The sequence below is a fragment of the Aquila chrysaetos genome, chromosome 19 (genome assembly GCF_900496995.4).
Source record: "Aquila chrysaetos chrysaetos chromosome 19, bAquChr1.4, whole genome shotgun sequence".
Taxonomy (NCBI): domain Eukaryota; kingdom Metazoa; phylum Chordata; class Aves; order Accipitriformes; family Accipitridae; genus Aquila; species Aquila chrysaetos.
The window spans coordinates 153,091-169,098 of record NC_044022.1 but is presented as its reverse complement, the minus strand read 5'-3'; the positions used below and the strand labels follow the sequence as shown (position 1 = coordinate 169,098).

The window sequence follows — 16,008 nt, the reverse complement described above, 5'->3', positions numbered from 1 at the left end:
TGTTTTAGATATCTTATTACTGCCCCAAATGTGGTGCATCTGGGCACACACGAGACAGTAACAGTTCAAGTCCATGGAGCACAGCGCCCTGTGCAAGTTACTGCATACTTCAAAGATGAGGCAAAAAATCAGCTCCTATCAGAGAGGATCATCTTTAACCTTAACCAAAATAACAACTACCAAGAGATGAAAAAAGTAATGGTGAGTCTACCATCCTAATGATGTAAATGTTTTAATCTGGTGATAAAAGACACATAATCTGTACTAGGAATATGTTGGAACAGAGACAACACTGATCCCTAGAGACAGATGACAAAACACCAATTCCAGTGACAGCAGCACCCTCTTCACCCAACCAGCTAAGAAAACAATGCCTAATATAATTTCAGTGGTGATTGTGTGAGTGCTCTTTTGTGCCCAACAAGCAAGCTCAAGATTTTGTCACATGGTGATGAAAGATCTTTTCATTGCTGTAGATAAGTGATGAAATTAAATTCAAAACATTTAATTGTTTTATCACTGTTTGTTGTTCTGCTTCACTTAAACTAAGACTGCATTCATGCCTTCGGCATACTGGCCATTTTTACAAAACAGGAGAAACCTTTAAAAATGCGCAGTCTCTCAGACCAAAGCCTGTGATGTTTCTGCAAAGCTGTAAGTTGATTAATTAATTCTTCTTTACGTCCTGCTTTGCATCATTTACTTCTGACACGTTTCTTTGAAGTCTAGCAGCTTTTAGTTCAGGAGTACTAGTTTGGACTATTTGGCTGGAAAACAGCACACAGCAAGACTCAGTTTAGCTCTGATTGATTACTCCCAAAGCTAAAAGCTGAGCTTTCAAATCAGGGTCTTCTGGAGCATGATGTTTAGAAACATCGTATTAACCTGCATGAGGTAAAGCTTTAATCTCATAGCCAGGATTTGAGCAAGTGAAGGATTACAGGATGCTGCTAGAGCTACCAAATGACATGGTAACTGGAATTTAACATGCATGTAGACTGAAGAAGAGTCTCTGGGCTTGACTTACTGCCATTAGACAGACGAATGTGTATTTCTATGGCAGAAAATGGGGGATTAGATAGTATTTCTACTTAAAAAGAAATATTCACCCAGTAAGAAAGATATAATTGAGTATCTTCTGTTGAATAGTGCTAATAAAATTTTTTAGCACTTCAGCTGGTTTTGGGCCTCAGCTGTGTGGCTCCGAAGTTACCAGGTTCATATGTGACTCTGTGAGGTTTTTCCTTTTGTCCTCTTCAGGTCAAGCCAGGGACTCTGCAACAGGATCTGTTCAAGAGGAGTAATGAGCCGTATGTTCTGCTAGTCACCGAAAGCAGGGACCTTTATAAGGAGACCGTTCAAAGCACTCGCATCCTCCTGTCTTCCAAGAAAGGCTACATTTTTATTCAGACAGATAAGCCTATATACACACCGAGTTCCAAAGGTTAAAATACAAATGCTGCATTTCAGATGTTGAATATAGACATTACAAGGGCATAATTAGAAAAAGTAATAATGACTTGATCCTTCCTAATGTAAATCCTTCTCATTTAACCCCAGCTATCTCTGTGCTTACCAGCCAGTCCAGATTTTAAACTTGCCTTCTGCAGCCAGGGCTTCTGCAGGGTCTGCACCACATATTGCAGCAACCCATGTGGAAATGCCACTGGAGTAAGGAAGTCATTCTCTCTTCTAACAGGAGCCAGATAAATTCTGCTCCTTTTTGTTCAAAAAGCTTAATAATGACTTTCCTTTGGAAAACAAAATTGTGAGAAACCTGCAAAAAACCTCCTATTCTTTTGCTTACAACACCAGCAGTAAGTATCCTTTGCACTTTAAGACAACTGTTTTGTTACTTAACAGCTTAGTCAAGCAACAACAGAGGGAAGTCAAAAAAGTTCTTGAGTTTGTTTGCAGGCCTTGACTGCAGAAGGAATACAAAAGTGAGTGAAGCTCCCCAAGTATTTTTCAGAATTTCCTTCAAAAAGGTATGTTTGGTCATGTAACATGCAAAGCCTATGGAAGAATGCAATTCTTTTTTGAAATTTCTCACATTTCTTTTCATTAAAAGAAAGTGGTTTATCCCAAATTCAGTAACTCAGTTTAGAGTTTGTAATAATTACTATCTAGAAAGGCCAGAAATAAATATATGAACACATTTATTCTTCTGTTAAACAGTAAAATACAGGATCTTCATTCTGGACAATGCTATGAGGCCAACAGATGACACAGTTACAGTTGCTGTGCTAGTAAGTATACAAAAAAACACTGTTAATGAGTGCTTCTCAGCACAGGAACTATGAAAAACTTCCACAAAAGATCCAAGAGTAAAACTATAGCTATGACTCCTTTCCAGAAATCAGTATTTACACATTGTGAGATATGTCTAGTCATTTTTGGCCAATGTCAGGAGCATGGAGGGAAATGTAACATGTGAATATTAAAGTAGGAAAGTAAGCAGAGCATTTTCTCTTCCTTAGGACTAGTATATGAGCTTGAGCTTTTGCATGTAAATGGTTGACACCTGGTGCATAATTTTATGTTTGTTTTCTCTCTCTCAACAGAATTCGAAAGGAATGGTGGTTAAAAAGTCAGACCGGAAAATAAAAACAGTGTTCAGTGAAAACTTTGAAATACCTGACATTGCCGAGTATGTTACTGCCGTGCCTTGTGCGTTAAAACAGGTCACATGTCAAAATGTCTCTTGCAGCAGAACTATCTTCAAGCTAAAAACAAGTCTTGTCCTTCCATTCCCTTCTTTCTGCTCTGCTCCCCTGTTTTCCTCTCTTCTCTTTTTTTCTTACTGTGTATTGTCTGCTTTACCATTTCTTTAGAACAGGAGGTGCACTAAAGCAGACAGTTTTGCTCTGATCGTACCTGGGAAGCACCACAGCACACTGTCAGTGTGACAGCAAGGAACCAAGTATGATTGCTCTGGAGCCAGCCCTGAAGCCTCCTGCCCTGCTGGGGTCTAAACCTGAGCCGGCCACCCCACAGTCCCTTCTCTGACACTGGAGAGAAAGTCACATATTTAGGCTGTGATTCATCTGACCTGTTTTAGATGCCTATGTCAGGATGAGATGTACGATGTCTCATCACTGTCTGTTTCTCTCTGTTGGCTGTAGAGGAGCCCAGGGGACCTACGCAGGTGAAAGACCTCACAGTGTAATGTCTAAAGTGAGGAGGACTAACCCCACCACCTATTAGCAGGATCAAACCATCCAGATTCATCCCCCTTACCTGTTGAAGTACTTAAGATTTTTAACTGCTGAATTGCTTGAATTACCGTTCAAAATTGTCTTTCTCTCACCATGGAGCACAGGTTGAACCTATGGTTAATATGTTTTTACCTTTAAGCACCTCATCTTGGAGAGATGAGCCCAGAATTTAATGTTAGTATGCTACAATTAGCAACATTTATCCTCGTAAGGAGTAATTTAGCAAACTGCTTAAATATCTGCTAAACCGTATGACTACATGATTTCAAACTGTCAAACTTTTACTTAATAGTCAGTGTGTTCTTGCATGCTAGATTGATTTTGACATCACACTGAAGATGAAGCTGTAAGGAAATATATGATGAGCTCTCTATTTCTGAGGGCTTTTCAAAGGCAGTGCATGTTACATGTGATTTGCAAATAAGTTATCTTGCAGTTCCTCATAAAGTCTTACTGAGTGTTTCCTAGGTCATTTGGCAGTATGTTGCTGGCTGCTCCTAGCAAAGAGAAAGCCATTAATAAATGAGTTTGGGATGAGATCAAAGCAAGGAAAATATTAGCATTTAGGGATAATTTAAATATATTAACATCATAAAATATCTGAGGAATCCTAATTAACTATTTTCTGCTGAATCTGAACTTTAGGCCTGGAACTTGGAAAATCAAAGCCTGGTTTCGTCAATATGAAATGTCTAATGTTTCTGCTGAATTTGAAGTTAAAAATTATGGTAAGAGACTATTTAATTTGCATTATAAATATATGAAGTCATCACTATGTGTTAAAAGATATAATGCAGTGATTAAACCTGGCTGTAGTTAGGTACTAAGGACAAGGTTCACAGAGTTTCAGTGCCTCATTGCTATCTCTGATGCACAGAAGGAGAACTCTGGTTTTGTGTGCCTTCCACTTATATTTGAAAAAAAAAGTTTTATTTTTATACACAGTAACTTTAGCATTTTTCACAAAACATCCTTTTTTGGAAGGGCCCTCCTGCTGCAGAAAAAAATGGAGATGAGCTCTGTTTTAAAATCATTGCAATTCTGGCTAAAGTTTTCAGTGAAGACTGGAATGGAAAAAAAAGCTACCTATTTTTCTCTCAGTAGAATTCAGTTTAGAAGTTGATTAGCGTTGTTCCTATACTCAGAGAAGCTTTTTTTAAAAAGAGTAAGGGCACTGTGGAAAAAGTAAAAATGTAGAAATTTAACAATATGGGGTAAGAAATGGCTTGATTTATTTGTGCTGAAATTATGCTTTCTTTTAAAATTTTGTGGGGTGTTTTGTGGTTTTTTTTTCCTTAAAGGCAAAAGAAAACCTCAAGATTATATGACAAATCTCAGTTTAATGAAAGTGGTTTTGCCTTAGCTAGTAGATGTAACAGAATAGTGGAGACTACTGCATTCTCTGCAAACACCTATATCCAAGAGCAAATTACTCTGGCTATACCTGCAGTAGCAAATAGTTTGGCTTTATAGGAGTGAATTGCAGAGTGACACAGCTGATGCTGAGGACCTCATGTTCACTCTCAACCCATTTCAGGGTGGGTTTACTTCAGACTGGTTCTAGTCCAGGGCATTTAATGCCCATTAGCAGTTAGGGCTTATCTTCTGGCTTATTTTCATTGTAAATAAATCAATTTTGTGGGCTCAAAGACTGGTCCACAATGCGAAGCAAAGCAGAATAAGGGACAATGATCAGGAGATTTGCTTCAGAAGTGCACTGCTGATTCAAACTAAAACATCCTCTCAGTGCAGCTGCATCCTCTCAGTGGGTGTTGCCACATACCAGGAGTTTAAGGTATGTTTGAGACTCACAAGTCATGACTTTTTGTCGTCTTTTTTTCATGCAGAACTTCCATCTTTTGAAGTCAAACTCATCCCACTTCAGCCATACTACCACATCTGGGATGAAAACTTTGTGTTTGATATTGAGGCAAAGTAGGTGTGCTCACAGTGAGCCTGTTTTAGAAGGCAGATAAGTAGATAATGAACTTTGCAGCTTCTTCCTTTTTCTTGTCATTAACAGTTAACCAGCTTCTGGCTTTACTTGAATCTGACTTTAATCTTATATACTCTCTGTTTCCACTACTAACTTGAGACATCAGTGTAAAATGCTACCTGGGTCCACGTGGTGGTGATCAAAATGGAACAAGATTTTCTGAATATTGTAGTTTGCTAGTAAAAAAGTGACTATTTAGGATTCTCCTTTGTGTTGATAGGTAAGGTTCCAGGCAAACCGATAACTTGCTTTTCTTTATACTTTCTGGTTTAAACATTTAGAAACATTCTAAAGCCTCAGATGTTGTTATTTAATGTAATTCAAGTAGAGATGGATTCAAGTTTGACTATGAAATTTTCTCAAAGCCAATGACATTTGGAAGTAATAAACTAGTGCTTATTTGAGAGTAATGATTTTATGCAGAAATGCTTTCAGGTGAATAAATACAGTTAATCAGAGGAGTTTCCATGACCATCACTACAGACATGTGCATTACTGCAGAGTAGTGCAACACTGATCTGGATGAGACATGGCTACAAAGCTCTCAGACTGGCCAGACCATGAGGCAGGGCTCAATAGAGAATAAATTACACCCGATCCCATATCAAATTAGAATGGCATCAAATATAGAGTAACTTAGAAAGTCACACAATGAAAATTTAACCCATCAAAATATTTTGAATACTTTAGAAGAATCAGACTGAACCTAGATTGAATAAGTATTTTGTGCTCTGGTGTTTTTGATCCCGCACTGACAGATCTGAATTTGCTGTATGATCTAACAGTGGCTTATCAACATATATCACGCCTTCTTGGCTGTTGAATTTTCAAGTTTCTTAGGAGTGAAAATACTAACAACTGCTTGTTAGGAGAATGTTCTTCCTTTATTTACTACTCGGCTGGAATCCAAAATGACTAGAAGTACCTTGGCCACCTTGCACATTGGGAAGATGGAGAGAGAAATGAAATAGTTCTCTGGAGACTCAGCATGTATTTCCTTTTCACTGAAGTCACCACTCATGCAAGTAGAGTTGATGACTTTGGTAAGATATATTTATATGAGATTTGTTAAGTCCAGGATCTACATGCCAGTCATTTAAGTAAAGTGGTTCAGTGTGGCATTAGTTCAGATGTTACAAACTTGATTTAGAGTTAGTTTTTAAATCTGTTTTAAAGATGACTCGGTGCAAAAAAAGTCATGGTATGAAAACAATATCATATTGATGAAGAGTATGTGAAGCTCCTTCATGAAAAACAATGTACTAGAAATTGGCTAAAACAAACTTAATACTGCACTTGAACAGAAGTTTATGTTTTCTGAAGTCAAAGAACCTCTGTGTGAAAAGTTAGACATCTGAATTAGTGTCCCTATGCTGACTAAATTAGAACTTGATAGCTTTTTTTTTTTTTTTTTTATGAAGAGGAATAAATTTTATGGAATGAGAACAGGCAGCTGGAGGCAGCTGGCCTTCTCTCATAGTTGAGGGAAATCTTTTCAGTTTCAAAGGAGTGAGGAGACTGACCACCTTTTTGCTCATGTATTATTTTCTTTGTTTCTGTGGATTCCTGATTTTTTATATCTTTAAAGATCAGAAAATAATATTAGCAAATACTATCAAATTGAGTAGGTTTTTAGGATCTTGCCAAACATACCGGATAGTTGATATGGAAGAAATATATCTCCTGAAATGAGGTACTCTGCATTATCTAAATAACACTGAAATAGTTATTCTGTTTATTTCTCCCTATCTAGACAAAAGCTCAGATATATTTCAGGGCAATTTTGATATGTCAGCAGAGAGTTGAACACACAGTATCAGCAAGTAATGTCAGACCTTCACTAAGAACAGCTCCTTAAAAAAATAAGTCAACACCTCATGGCTTTTGAGGTTGATTCATCATGTTCCTTAAGATTCTTTAACACAAAACCACAAATAGGATCACACAGAGTTATTGTAGCTAGTATTGTTAAATAAAAACATTTAGTGTTAAACAGTGGGCAAATCTTCTGTACAGTAATGATACCCAAGATAGTGGAAAGTTAACTGTGTATATTTTATTAAATATCCAGTATTTATTTTTGAAGCCTGTAAAGCTTATTGTATCTGTTCACTTTTAGTATTTCGACTATTAATGGTTTGCAATTATTTTTTAGTAATATAAAAATATACACATGTGACATTGTTGGGAGATGTTTTAACAGTGAAGTTAGATTCTAATAACTTACTAATTCTACAGAATAACTTGTATAATTTTTTCAGGGGATTTCATTGAGTTTCCTAGGCAAAGCCCTTTGAGTGTTGCCTTTTACAAACATACACATAATTGAATAGTATAAGAATAACTTATTGATAAGTCACCATTGGACAGTTTGTGTCTATCTCAATAGCTGGTGAGGATGGCAGAGAGGAGGCAGTCAGTACAGAAGGGAGGAAAGATCTAGGTATAGGAATTGCTAATATAATATACAGATAAGAATAAAAAAGCCTGGTCTATACAACCAAAGTTTGTGACTTTGTTAAACAGTGACAGTAACTAACCTCGTAAGTAATTTCGCTTATAGTAGCCTTTAGTTAAATAGGCATTAAATATTAACATTGAACTATGTGAGTGCATGTGACTAAAGTATCATCACTACTGCAACCATCTGTGTTTCATCTTGTGTTTGACTCTGGAAAGCCCTCCAAAGTGAGAGCAGCAAGCAAATTATTGTTATACTCAAACATTATTTAATAACTTTTGAGATACTATTTCTTAGATGCTTTCCTTATATGAGGAATTATTCTCATACAGTAGGAGCTTTGCCTGCATTTGAATGTGATACCAAAAAAGACATTTGAGCCACCTGGGTAGTAAATTAAATAGTTCCAGGTAAGGTTCCTGAGCCTCAGAGCTTGGCTGCCGATGGCATGGCTGGTGCATGGCACAGGCTCAGCCTCAGCCATACAGCACTCCCCAAACAATTCCTGGAAACTCTTCAGGAGGAAGCATGGACCAAGGTCCACCCCACGTCTGCATGTGGCCATCCTGCTGTGGAAAACAGGGGGTTTAGTAGAGCAGGCATGGGCTGTGCTGTGCCAGCTGGCCACAGCCTCTGAGACAGCACTGCGCTCATTTAATTTAATTTAATTAACCTGGTCCAAACAGGGTACAGTCGCTAGGTTTGCTATCCAGACCCTGGCACTGTATCCAAGTGGAAGACTGTTCCTCCACAGCCCCCCCCCCCCCCCCAAGTTCTAGTGGGTTTTATTTCTGGTCTAAATTCATCCCTGGCCAGCTTATACCCTGTTGGTCTTCTGCCCTGAGCTCTTTGCCTTGACTGTGCTGATCCTTCCTTTCCCCAGCACAGCTTGAGAGAACAGATAGAACCCTGTATCCACCTCCTTTTGCTTGGCTGAACAAACTCAACTCTACTAATCTCCTCTTGATAGCCTTCACTTCTTTATTTGGTTCTATTGAATAATTACTAGCTTTAATCATGATTACTTGATATTGTGATATGAAGTGATATCAGATAACTGGCTTTAATATTTTAATCCTTTCTAAAGTTTTCTCTGTATGTTATTGCAGCACTCAATTTTGAGTTTATGGACTGTGCAACTCCTTCATATATACTTCACTACTCATTAACATCATAATTATTTAAGAGGAAAAAATGGGTTTGAATAACTGGATACCGCTCTTTTGTCTATTGGAAAAGGTCCTAGTGGTGCTACACAGGCCTGCCTGACTTCCATCAAAATCAACATATGGAATTCCTGATAATTGAACTTATTCCTCCGAACTGGCCATGCATGTAATGAACAGTTATTTGGTATATTGACTGTTGTTTCCCGCAGTTATTACTTCTGGCATTTTAAGCAGTTTTCATAAGAACTGCCTCTCAGTTAGTTTCATTGGTATAGATCAGTCCTGCTGATCAGGTCAATTTGAAAGAGGCTTTGTTGAAACAAAAATAAGCCATTACAGAACTGAGATGAAGCAGGATTTCCACAAGCAAAAGACAATACCATGGCCATGACAGGTCTCATGTAGCACGTCACATGCTGTGCTGCAGGAGGGTGCCATCTGCCAGGGTTTCCGTGAGTAAGGAGCCTGCCAGGTGCAAAAACATGCCCTATCCTCTCTCTCCATGACCTATATGGAGATTTCAGGGGTGTTCTGGCCAGATATCTGTCTGGCAAATATTTCACTTACAAGAGGTTCCTATGCTACACTGCCTAAATCCATAGAAGAGATGTGGGGTGGAGGTTGTCTGCCTAACGCAGGTATTAAGATTTCAGCAGGTAGGATCTGTCTCTGGAGGTCTTCAGAGGTACCAAATACTTCATATCAGTCCCTGAGACAATTCTCTGGCTCCCTATTTTAAATGCTCTGCTCATGAGGTGTCTTATACAAATGAATTAGCTGTTCATCCAAGCTAAATAGACTGGATACCTCCCTTGCTCCCTGTGAAGGGGATGAGTTGTGTAAGACCTCACTGTGCAACTAAAGTTCTCATAAATTTGTAAAAAAAAAAAGTTTCAATTGCTCTGGTGTAAATTTTGTGAGATGATGTTTCCGCATGTGATTCTGCCAATGTGATTTACCCCATATATTTCTCTGCACTTGAAATTACCACTTTGTACACAGACCAGTAAAAGTCTTCATGTTTGAGTTATCAGTGAGTGGGACTAATTTTTGATTTCAAGCTGTTAGTTACAGATGGGATGCCTGCAGATATCCCAATTTTATTTCAGCATAAAATGATCAGTCTGATTTATGCTTGCTTTTTATTAATGTTATGATTCAACTCCTCACTATTCTTCCTTCCAAAGACACTCATATGGGAAAGGGATTCAAGGTGCTGCATATGTGCGATTTGGCATAATTGATGAAAACGAGAAAAAAGTCTTTCTTCCAGGCCTGGAACAACAGCTATCGGTAAGTATTGGAGTTCAGTGGAACTATTCTGATTTATCCCAGGTGAGCTGAATATTGTCAGAAATTATTGCAGTATAGATCCCTGTAATACCATAGTCATGCTATAAGCAACAATTTTTTAATTCTGGTGGCAACAAACCAGTGAAGGGTTGTCACTTTTTTTTTTCCCCACTTTTGTTTTAGATTCAAAGTGGAAAAGGAAGAGTTACTTTAAATACGCCACTTTTGGAAGAGAAATTAAGAAAGAGTATTTCCAGTCTGGAAGGGTTTCATTTATATGTGGCTGTTACCACTGTAGAAACTGCAAGTGAGTACACTATGCTTTAGCTTATACAGTCTGTAATATTTACATTGATATTTCTCTAGTGTAATCCTTTGTGTGGGAAATCTTGTCCCGCTGGACCAATCTTCACTGCAAAACTTGCTCATGCTATAGTGCATGACCGTCTCTTTCATCTGACCCCGTTCTGTGCACAAAATTAATCTCAGGTGGGATTCACTTAACTGAACACTAATGTCCAGTACCACTTTAAATGCCCTGTGTGGTCTTCCACTGCTGGTCCAGAAGTGCTCAGATCTCCTCTAAGTACTCCCCTGTAGAGTCTTTCCCGTATTAAACAGCACTGTGAGGATACCCTAGTACCTCTGAAGTGGTACCAGACACCTGTATGAATGCAAATAAATTGCTCTCCTTGAGATCTTGTTTCAGCACTTGCCTCAGCCACATCCACTCCTTCCATACATACAGAGTTATTAGCTGAGCTTGGTATCTTAGCTTGATTTATACCTCAGCTGGCTAAGCTGTCAGTCTAAAGGTAAGGCATATGTATTACAGCTACAATGTGATGCAAGGGAAGATCTAGCCCTTGTGAGTCCTGCTTGTCCTGTTATGCCTTCCCACAGTTTTATCAGCCTGTGATACTTGGCATGTGCAAAAGTACAATATAGTCCAAATAGCTTGGTCTTGCTGTTCATCTGGGACATAAGCCTTGAGCATGCCAGTCCAGAAGTTTTTCAGTGGCTGTTTGCCTTTGTTTTCCTAGAGGACAGCTATTTAGTTCCAGAGCTCATTACAGGGGATTTATGTAGATATTTGCTTACAGCAGTGCTAAGCATGTCGAGTAGGCCCCCAGATATCTTAGAGCTACCCACAAGTGAGCACTGCATTGAATTAGATGCAGTCGTCAATGGGTTATTTGGGTTGTAGCAAGTGCTATTGTTAGTCATACGAGGCTGAAGTGAGAGGTGCAACTTCAGTGCTGACCTCTGAAGTTGAATCTGCGATGAAGCAGACTGTTCCAACATGAGCAGGATTTTTCTTGTTTATAGGGAGACTGATCCCTTTAATTTAGGTATCAGGAAATAAGGTGTCTAGTCAGAGCTCAGGCGCTTTGTATAGTCAGTATAGAGAATGGATGGGTTAAACTGCACTCCAGAGGTGTCCCCATTGGTTACAGGAGTCTAGTTACTTAGCTTAGAATTACTAGAATTCTAAAAATTCCTAAAAATCCTAAATACTAAGTAGGATTCCTTAGAATCCTAGAATTAAGTCAAATGCATTGCAGCTGTGCAGTTCTTTAGTATACTCTACTATAGGTACTTACATGCACTATTGCTGCAACATTTATTGCAAGAGCAAAAGGGGTTGAAAGACCTCCCGTTACCACACCAGCATGACGGATATAAGATCTTGTGGTGTGACGTGGTCTCTACCACGCTGCGCATGCTTCTTCTTTCCACCACAGGCAGGCTGCCTTCACACTTGTGTACTTGCTGGGTTTGGTATTAATTATATGCGTGACAGGGCAAGGCTGGTGGGCTTTACTGACACCTCTCAACCTTGGACTGTTAAAGTGGAAAATAAGGATGTTGAAAGTATGTCTCTAAATGCACTTAGTTTCAAGAAAGCCATGTAACTGGGTTTTTTTAGAAGTAGTTATGGGTAGTGGTTTAACTAGAACTTACCTAGAAGAATAAGAGGTTTAACTAGAAGAATCTTAGATGGTAAGCAGATGCTCAAGCTGTCTTGTAGGTGCAAAGTTGCAGAAGATGATATTAGGTAATATTAACTCTCACCAGCAGTAAAAAATTAAAAAAATCCCTCTTTCAGAAAATTAGAGATCTAACATCCAAACCCCCCTACTGATTCTGGGTGACTTTATGTTGGACTTTGATGAAGCCTTCCCCCAGGAACGAAGCCCCGACAGCTTGGAAAGGGAGGTGCACAGCTGCAGTGGCTCCTGTGGTACCAGTGTGCTCTGTGATTGCAGGCACCTTGTTCTGAATGATGTGTTAGAGGGGAATTTTTATGTTGTGAGTAACAAACCACTTTGCAGGTCTCCGTGTCTGAGCTGTTGAGAGCACACACCTGTCAGTGCTGGCTCGCTGGAGCACCGTACACATCACACTGCCCTTGCACTGGCCTGTTTCTGGTTGTGTTCCCCATCTGCCTGCACCCATCTCTTCCTCTTCTCAGGACTGAAGCTCTTTGGGGAGGGAATCATATTTCAGTTTTCTTTACATATACTGCTAAAAATCCAATTAATTTTGAAAACAGAAATTATGGATGCTACTCCCATAGCAACACATACTGTTTGGTATTAACAGGTGGTGAGATGAGGGAAGAGGAGCTCAGCAATGTGAAGTTTGTGAAATCTCCTTATGCTGTTGATCTGTCTAACACCAAAAAGTATTTTGTGCCTGGAGCCCCCTTCACTGTTGTGGTATGTAGAATTTAGCTGACTGTGTCCATTTGCCTCCATAGCAAGGGATTTATATCTGCACTGTTTATAAAATCCTTATCTGATCCAGTCAGAGCTCTGTAGGGCAGAGACCTTCAGGAATGAGTCCAACAGGGAGCTACTGTTTGTGTCTGGTTTGTCTCGTTTCTGTACACACAGAGCCTGAGCAGGGAAACTGAAGCCAGAAAATGCTGGTTTTCTGTTCTGGAAGTCATCTGTGCACTGTTGCACTACAAGGTTTTATAAAACACATAGGAGTCTCTTCCTCACTTCCATATCAAAAGATTAAAATAATAATGTATCAAATTAATCCCATATCAAATTAAAATTCTGAAAACTAAAACAGGGTATTGTCTTTTCTTAAAAAAATGTATTTAAGTTTTTGAGTTTTTAAACTTCATGCCTTCAAGTTTCTCTACAAAGTTTTCCACAAAGAGTTTAAGTTAGAAATTTACCTTATAATAGTTAAAGATAAATATCTCTGGGGTTGGCTGAGATCTAATAGATGCTGTGAAAATCTGGGGCAGCTGTTAATCTGTGTTCACAGTTTTTTACCTTAGCTGGAGTCCAGACTGAGACAGTTGCTACCCCGTTTTCTCAAAGCTCAAACACTAATGTGTACAGTTTTGTATTTCTTCTCAGTTTATAAAAATAATTGCTGCTTGTTTGTGAGCATTTTTTAAACCCAGGCATATCCTTGAAGTAACAGAAAAACATTTTTTTCCAATAGGCATCTGTCACTTTGATTGATGGCTCTCCTGCTGCCTCTCTACCTGTCACTGCTACTGTTAACTTGCCTGGAAAAGCACAAATGAAGAAGACTGCATTTTCTAATAAAGACGGTCTAATCCCCTTTACATTCGACATCCCTGGAGATGCTCAGATGCTTCAAATAATGGTAAAGAAAACCCAAACATCCAAGTTTAAAAATATACTGCTGAGAAGAACCCATAAGACAATTACAAATGACTGTGAAGATCATCAGTTTTCATTAAATAGCACAGAGGGTGGAACATGATTTCTTAGACCATCTGCACAGCTTTCTCCAGATTGTGTAAGATATGTTAGAAAGACCAGGGGCCTGAGGGATGTCTTACTGAAGTGGAGGACACTTGCGTACATCAGAACTTTGGGAGTACATATATTGGTGGTAGTGGTGCTTTTTGGGGGGTTCGGATGTGCATTTTCCTGGCATGAAAGATGGAAATGGGACTGTAAGGAATATCACCATGAGAAGTGACAAAATGATGAGAAGAAGGTGAAGTAAAAGGTCCTGAGCAATGCAGACAGTAGGCTACATCTGGATGCTCAGAGGTTTCAATTATGTGCACAGTATAAAAAGGGAAAAAAGCTGTCTAAGTACAAAATCACTTTGTGATTTTGAGCCATTGATTCTCATTCAGAAGGAGCCAAGGCTGAAAAATATCAAGTGCAAATACAGCAAGAGACAAAATAGGGTGAGAGAATAAAGTAACTAAAACCCTGGGGTTTTATGCCAGGTTCTGCTAATGAGGTTTCAGCAGTGATGCATCTAATTTCCCAGCATTTTCTGAATAACCTGATATTAGATATGAATTAAGGGTGACACTCTATACTGTCTCCTGATGGACACTTCACTCTGTCCTTTTCTTCCCTGACAGGTAAAGGCTGAAGAGGGAAAAGAAAAATTAGAATCACCTGAAACCAGTATCAGAGCTGAAAGATACCAGTCTGCTTCCCCAAACTACCTCAGCATCAGCATCCCACATACTGTTGTGGCACTTGAAGATACCTTACGCATCACCTTGAATGATATTCATCAGTCTGGCAGTGGAAAGATTGACTATTTCTATTATATGGTAAACAGAATAGTAGCATATCAGTAATTTCTTTTAGAAATTAACAACCCAGAACATTTATCTAGTTACTAATACATGGGAAATCAGAGGGGTCCAACAAAGGGCAACTGAGATGATCAGTGTCCTACCACACCTAACCTACCAGACAGGCTGAGGGAAATCGGCTTGTTCAGTTTGGTGAGGAGGCTAAGAGTGAGTTAACAGCAACCTAAAATTACTTGAAGAGAAATTACAGACAAAATGGAGACAAAGTTTCCTAGGTGGTGCCAAGCAATATAACAAGGGACAAAGGCTACAAATTTTGTGGAAGGTTCATTTTGGAAAAATCTTTTCACTAGTGATGAATGCACTACTGGAAGAGTTTCCCCAGAGAGTTTAGGGAATTGCCATCCTCAGAAGCGTTCAACACTCAACTACAGAAAACCACATCTGACTTAATCTTACACTGGTGATGGCTCATCTTAGAGCAGGCAGTTGAACTAGAGATCTCCACAGGTCCCTTCCAGAAACTACTTCTTTGATTCTGTTATTTTTATATATTTGCATATATTTGGGGGCATGTAATATACAAATCTTTGTAAATTTTTCTTCTGAAGAAGGACACATAAGTACAAATTTTAGTCTGTAGTTTCTAATACAGTCTAGAGCAAATAGGTCCATATGGGGTAATGTTTGTCTGCATAATTATCTGGAAATTTTTGAAAGATATTAAACTGACAGCCTTGAAAGCTGAAATCCTGGAGAGAACTTCTATGATATCTATGGCAATTTGATTTCTCATAATCCAGATCTCGTTCTTTCCCACTCCTTCCAATCCGTATTCTTTCCTCATGATAAGCCAATATTAAATATTATTTTTATTGGTCTGATTCCAGTAAATACCTTTGTTTCAGCTATTACAGAGCTGCCCACCTTGTTGTGGGCAGATCATACATATACATAAGATTTCTGCAACAAGAAAACTTAGTCATATTCTAGGAGACCTTGAATATCTCAGAAAATGCGTTTTATAGTTAACTATTTTTTATGTAATGAATAACACATGATTCTTATATTACCATGGCTCCATATTACCTGCACCCAATGATAGTTAACAGGTAGGTCAGTGTTTTCTCCAACAGATAATGTCATGAAGGATCACTGAAGGCATTGGCTGTTATGTCCCTAAATAGCATCCTGAAACTGGGTCTGAAAAGCAGTTCTATAGGTGGAAAAGTGAGGAACCAATCCTGCTCAGCCTGGGACCAAGAATGCAAAGTATTTATTTTGCTGAAGGAGACAAATGTGTTCAT

At 38.8% G+C, this 16,008-nt stretch overlaps 1 protein-coding gene across 6 annotated transcripts in view; it reads left to right on the top strand.

The window, feature by feature from the left end:
• The window catches only part of LOC115353412 (complement C4-like), a 65,940-nt gene that overhangs the window by 13,606 nt on the left and 36,326 nt on the right, over positions 1–16,008 (top strand). For all 6 annotated transcript variants that reach the window (XM_041118597.1, XM_041118596.1, XM_041118598.1 and 3 more), the window contains 11 exons: positions 9–201; positions 1,261–1,444; positions 2,179–2,249; positions 2,565–2,650; positions 3,864–3,946; positions 5,066–5,153; positions 10,032–10,137; positions 10,321–10,444; positions 12,745–12,860; positions 13,609–13,776; positions 14,519–14,716. In XM_041118597.1, the coding sequence (XP_040974531.1) occupies positions 9–201; positions 1,261–1,444; positions 2,179–2,249; positions 2,565–2,650; positions 3,864–3,946; positions 5,066–5,153; positions 10,032–10,137; positions 10,321–10,444; positions 12,745–12,860; positions 13,609–13,776; positions 14,519–14,716 (1,417 nt within the window). The remainder of the gene's footprint in view (positions 1–8; positions 202–1,260; positions 1,445–2,178; positions 2,250–2,564; positions 2,651–3,863; positions 3,947–5,065; positions 5,154–10,031; positions 10,138–10,320; positions 10,445–12,744; positions 12,861–13,608; positions 13,777–14,518; positions 14,717–16,008) is intronic.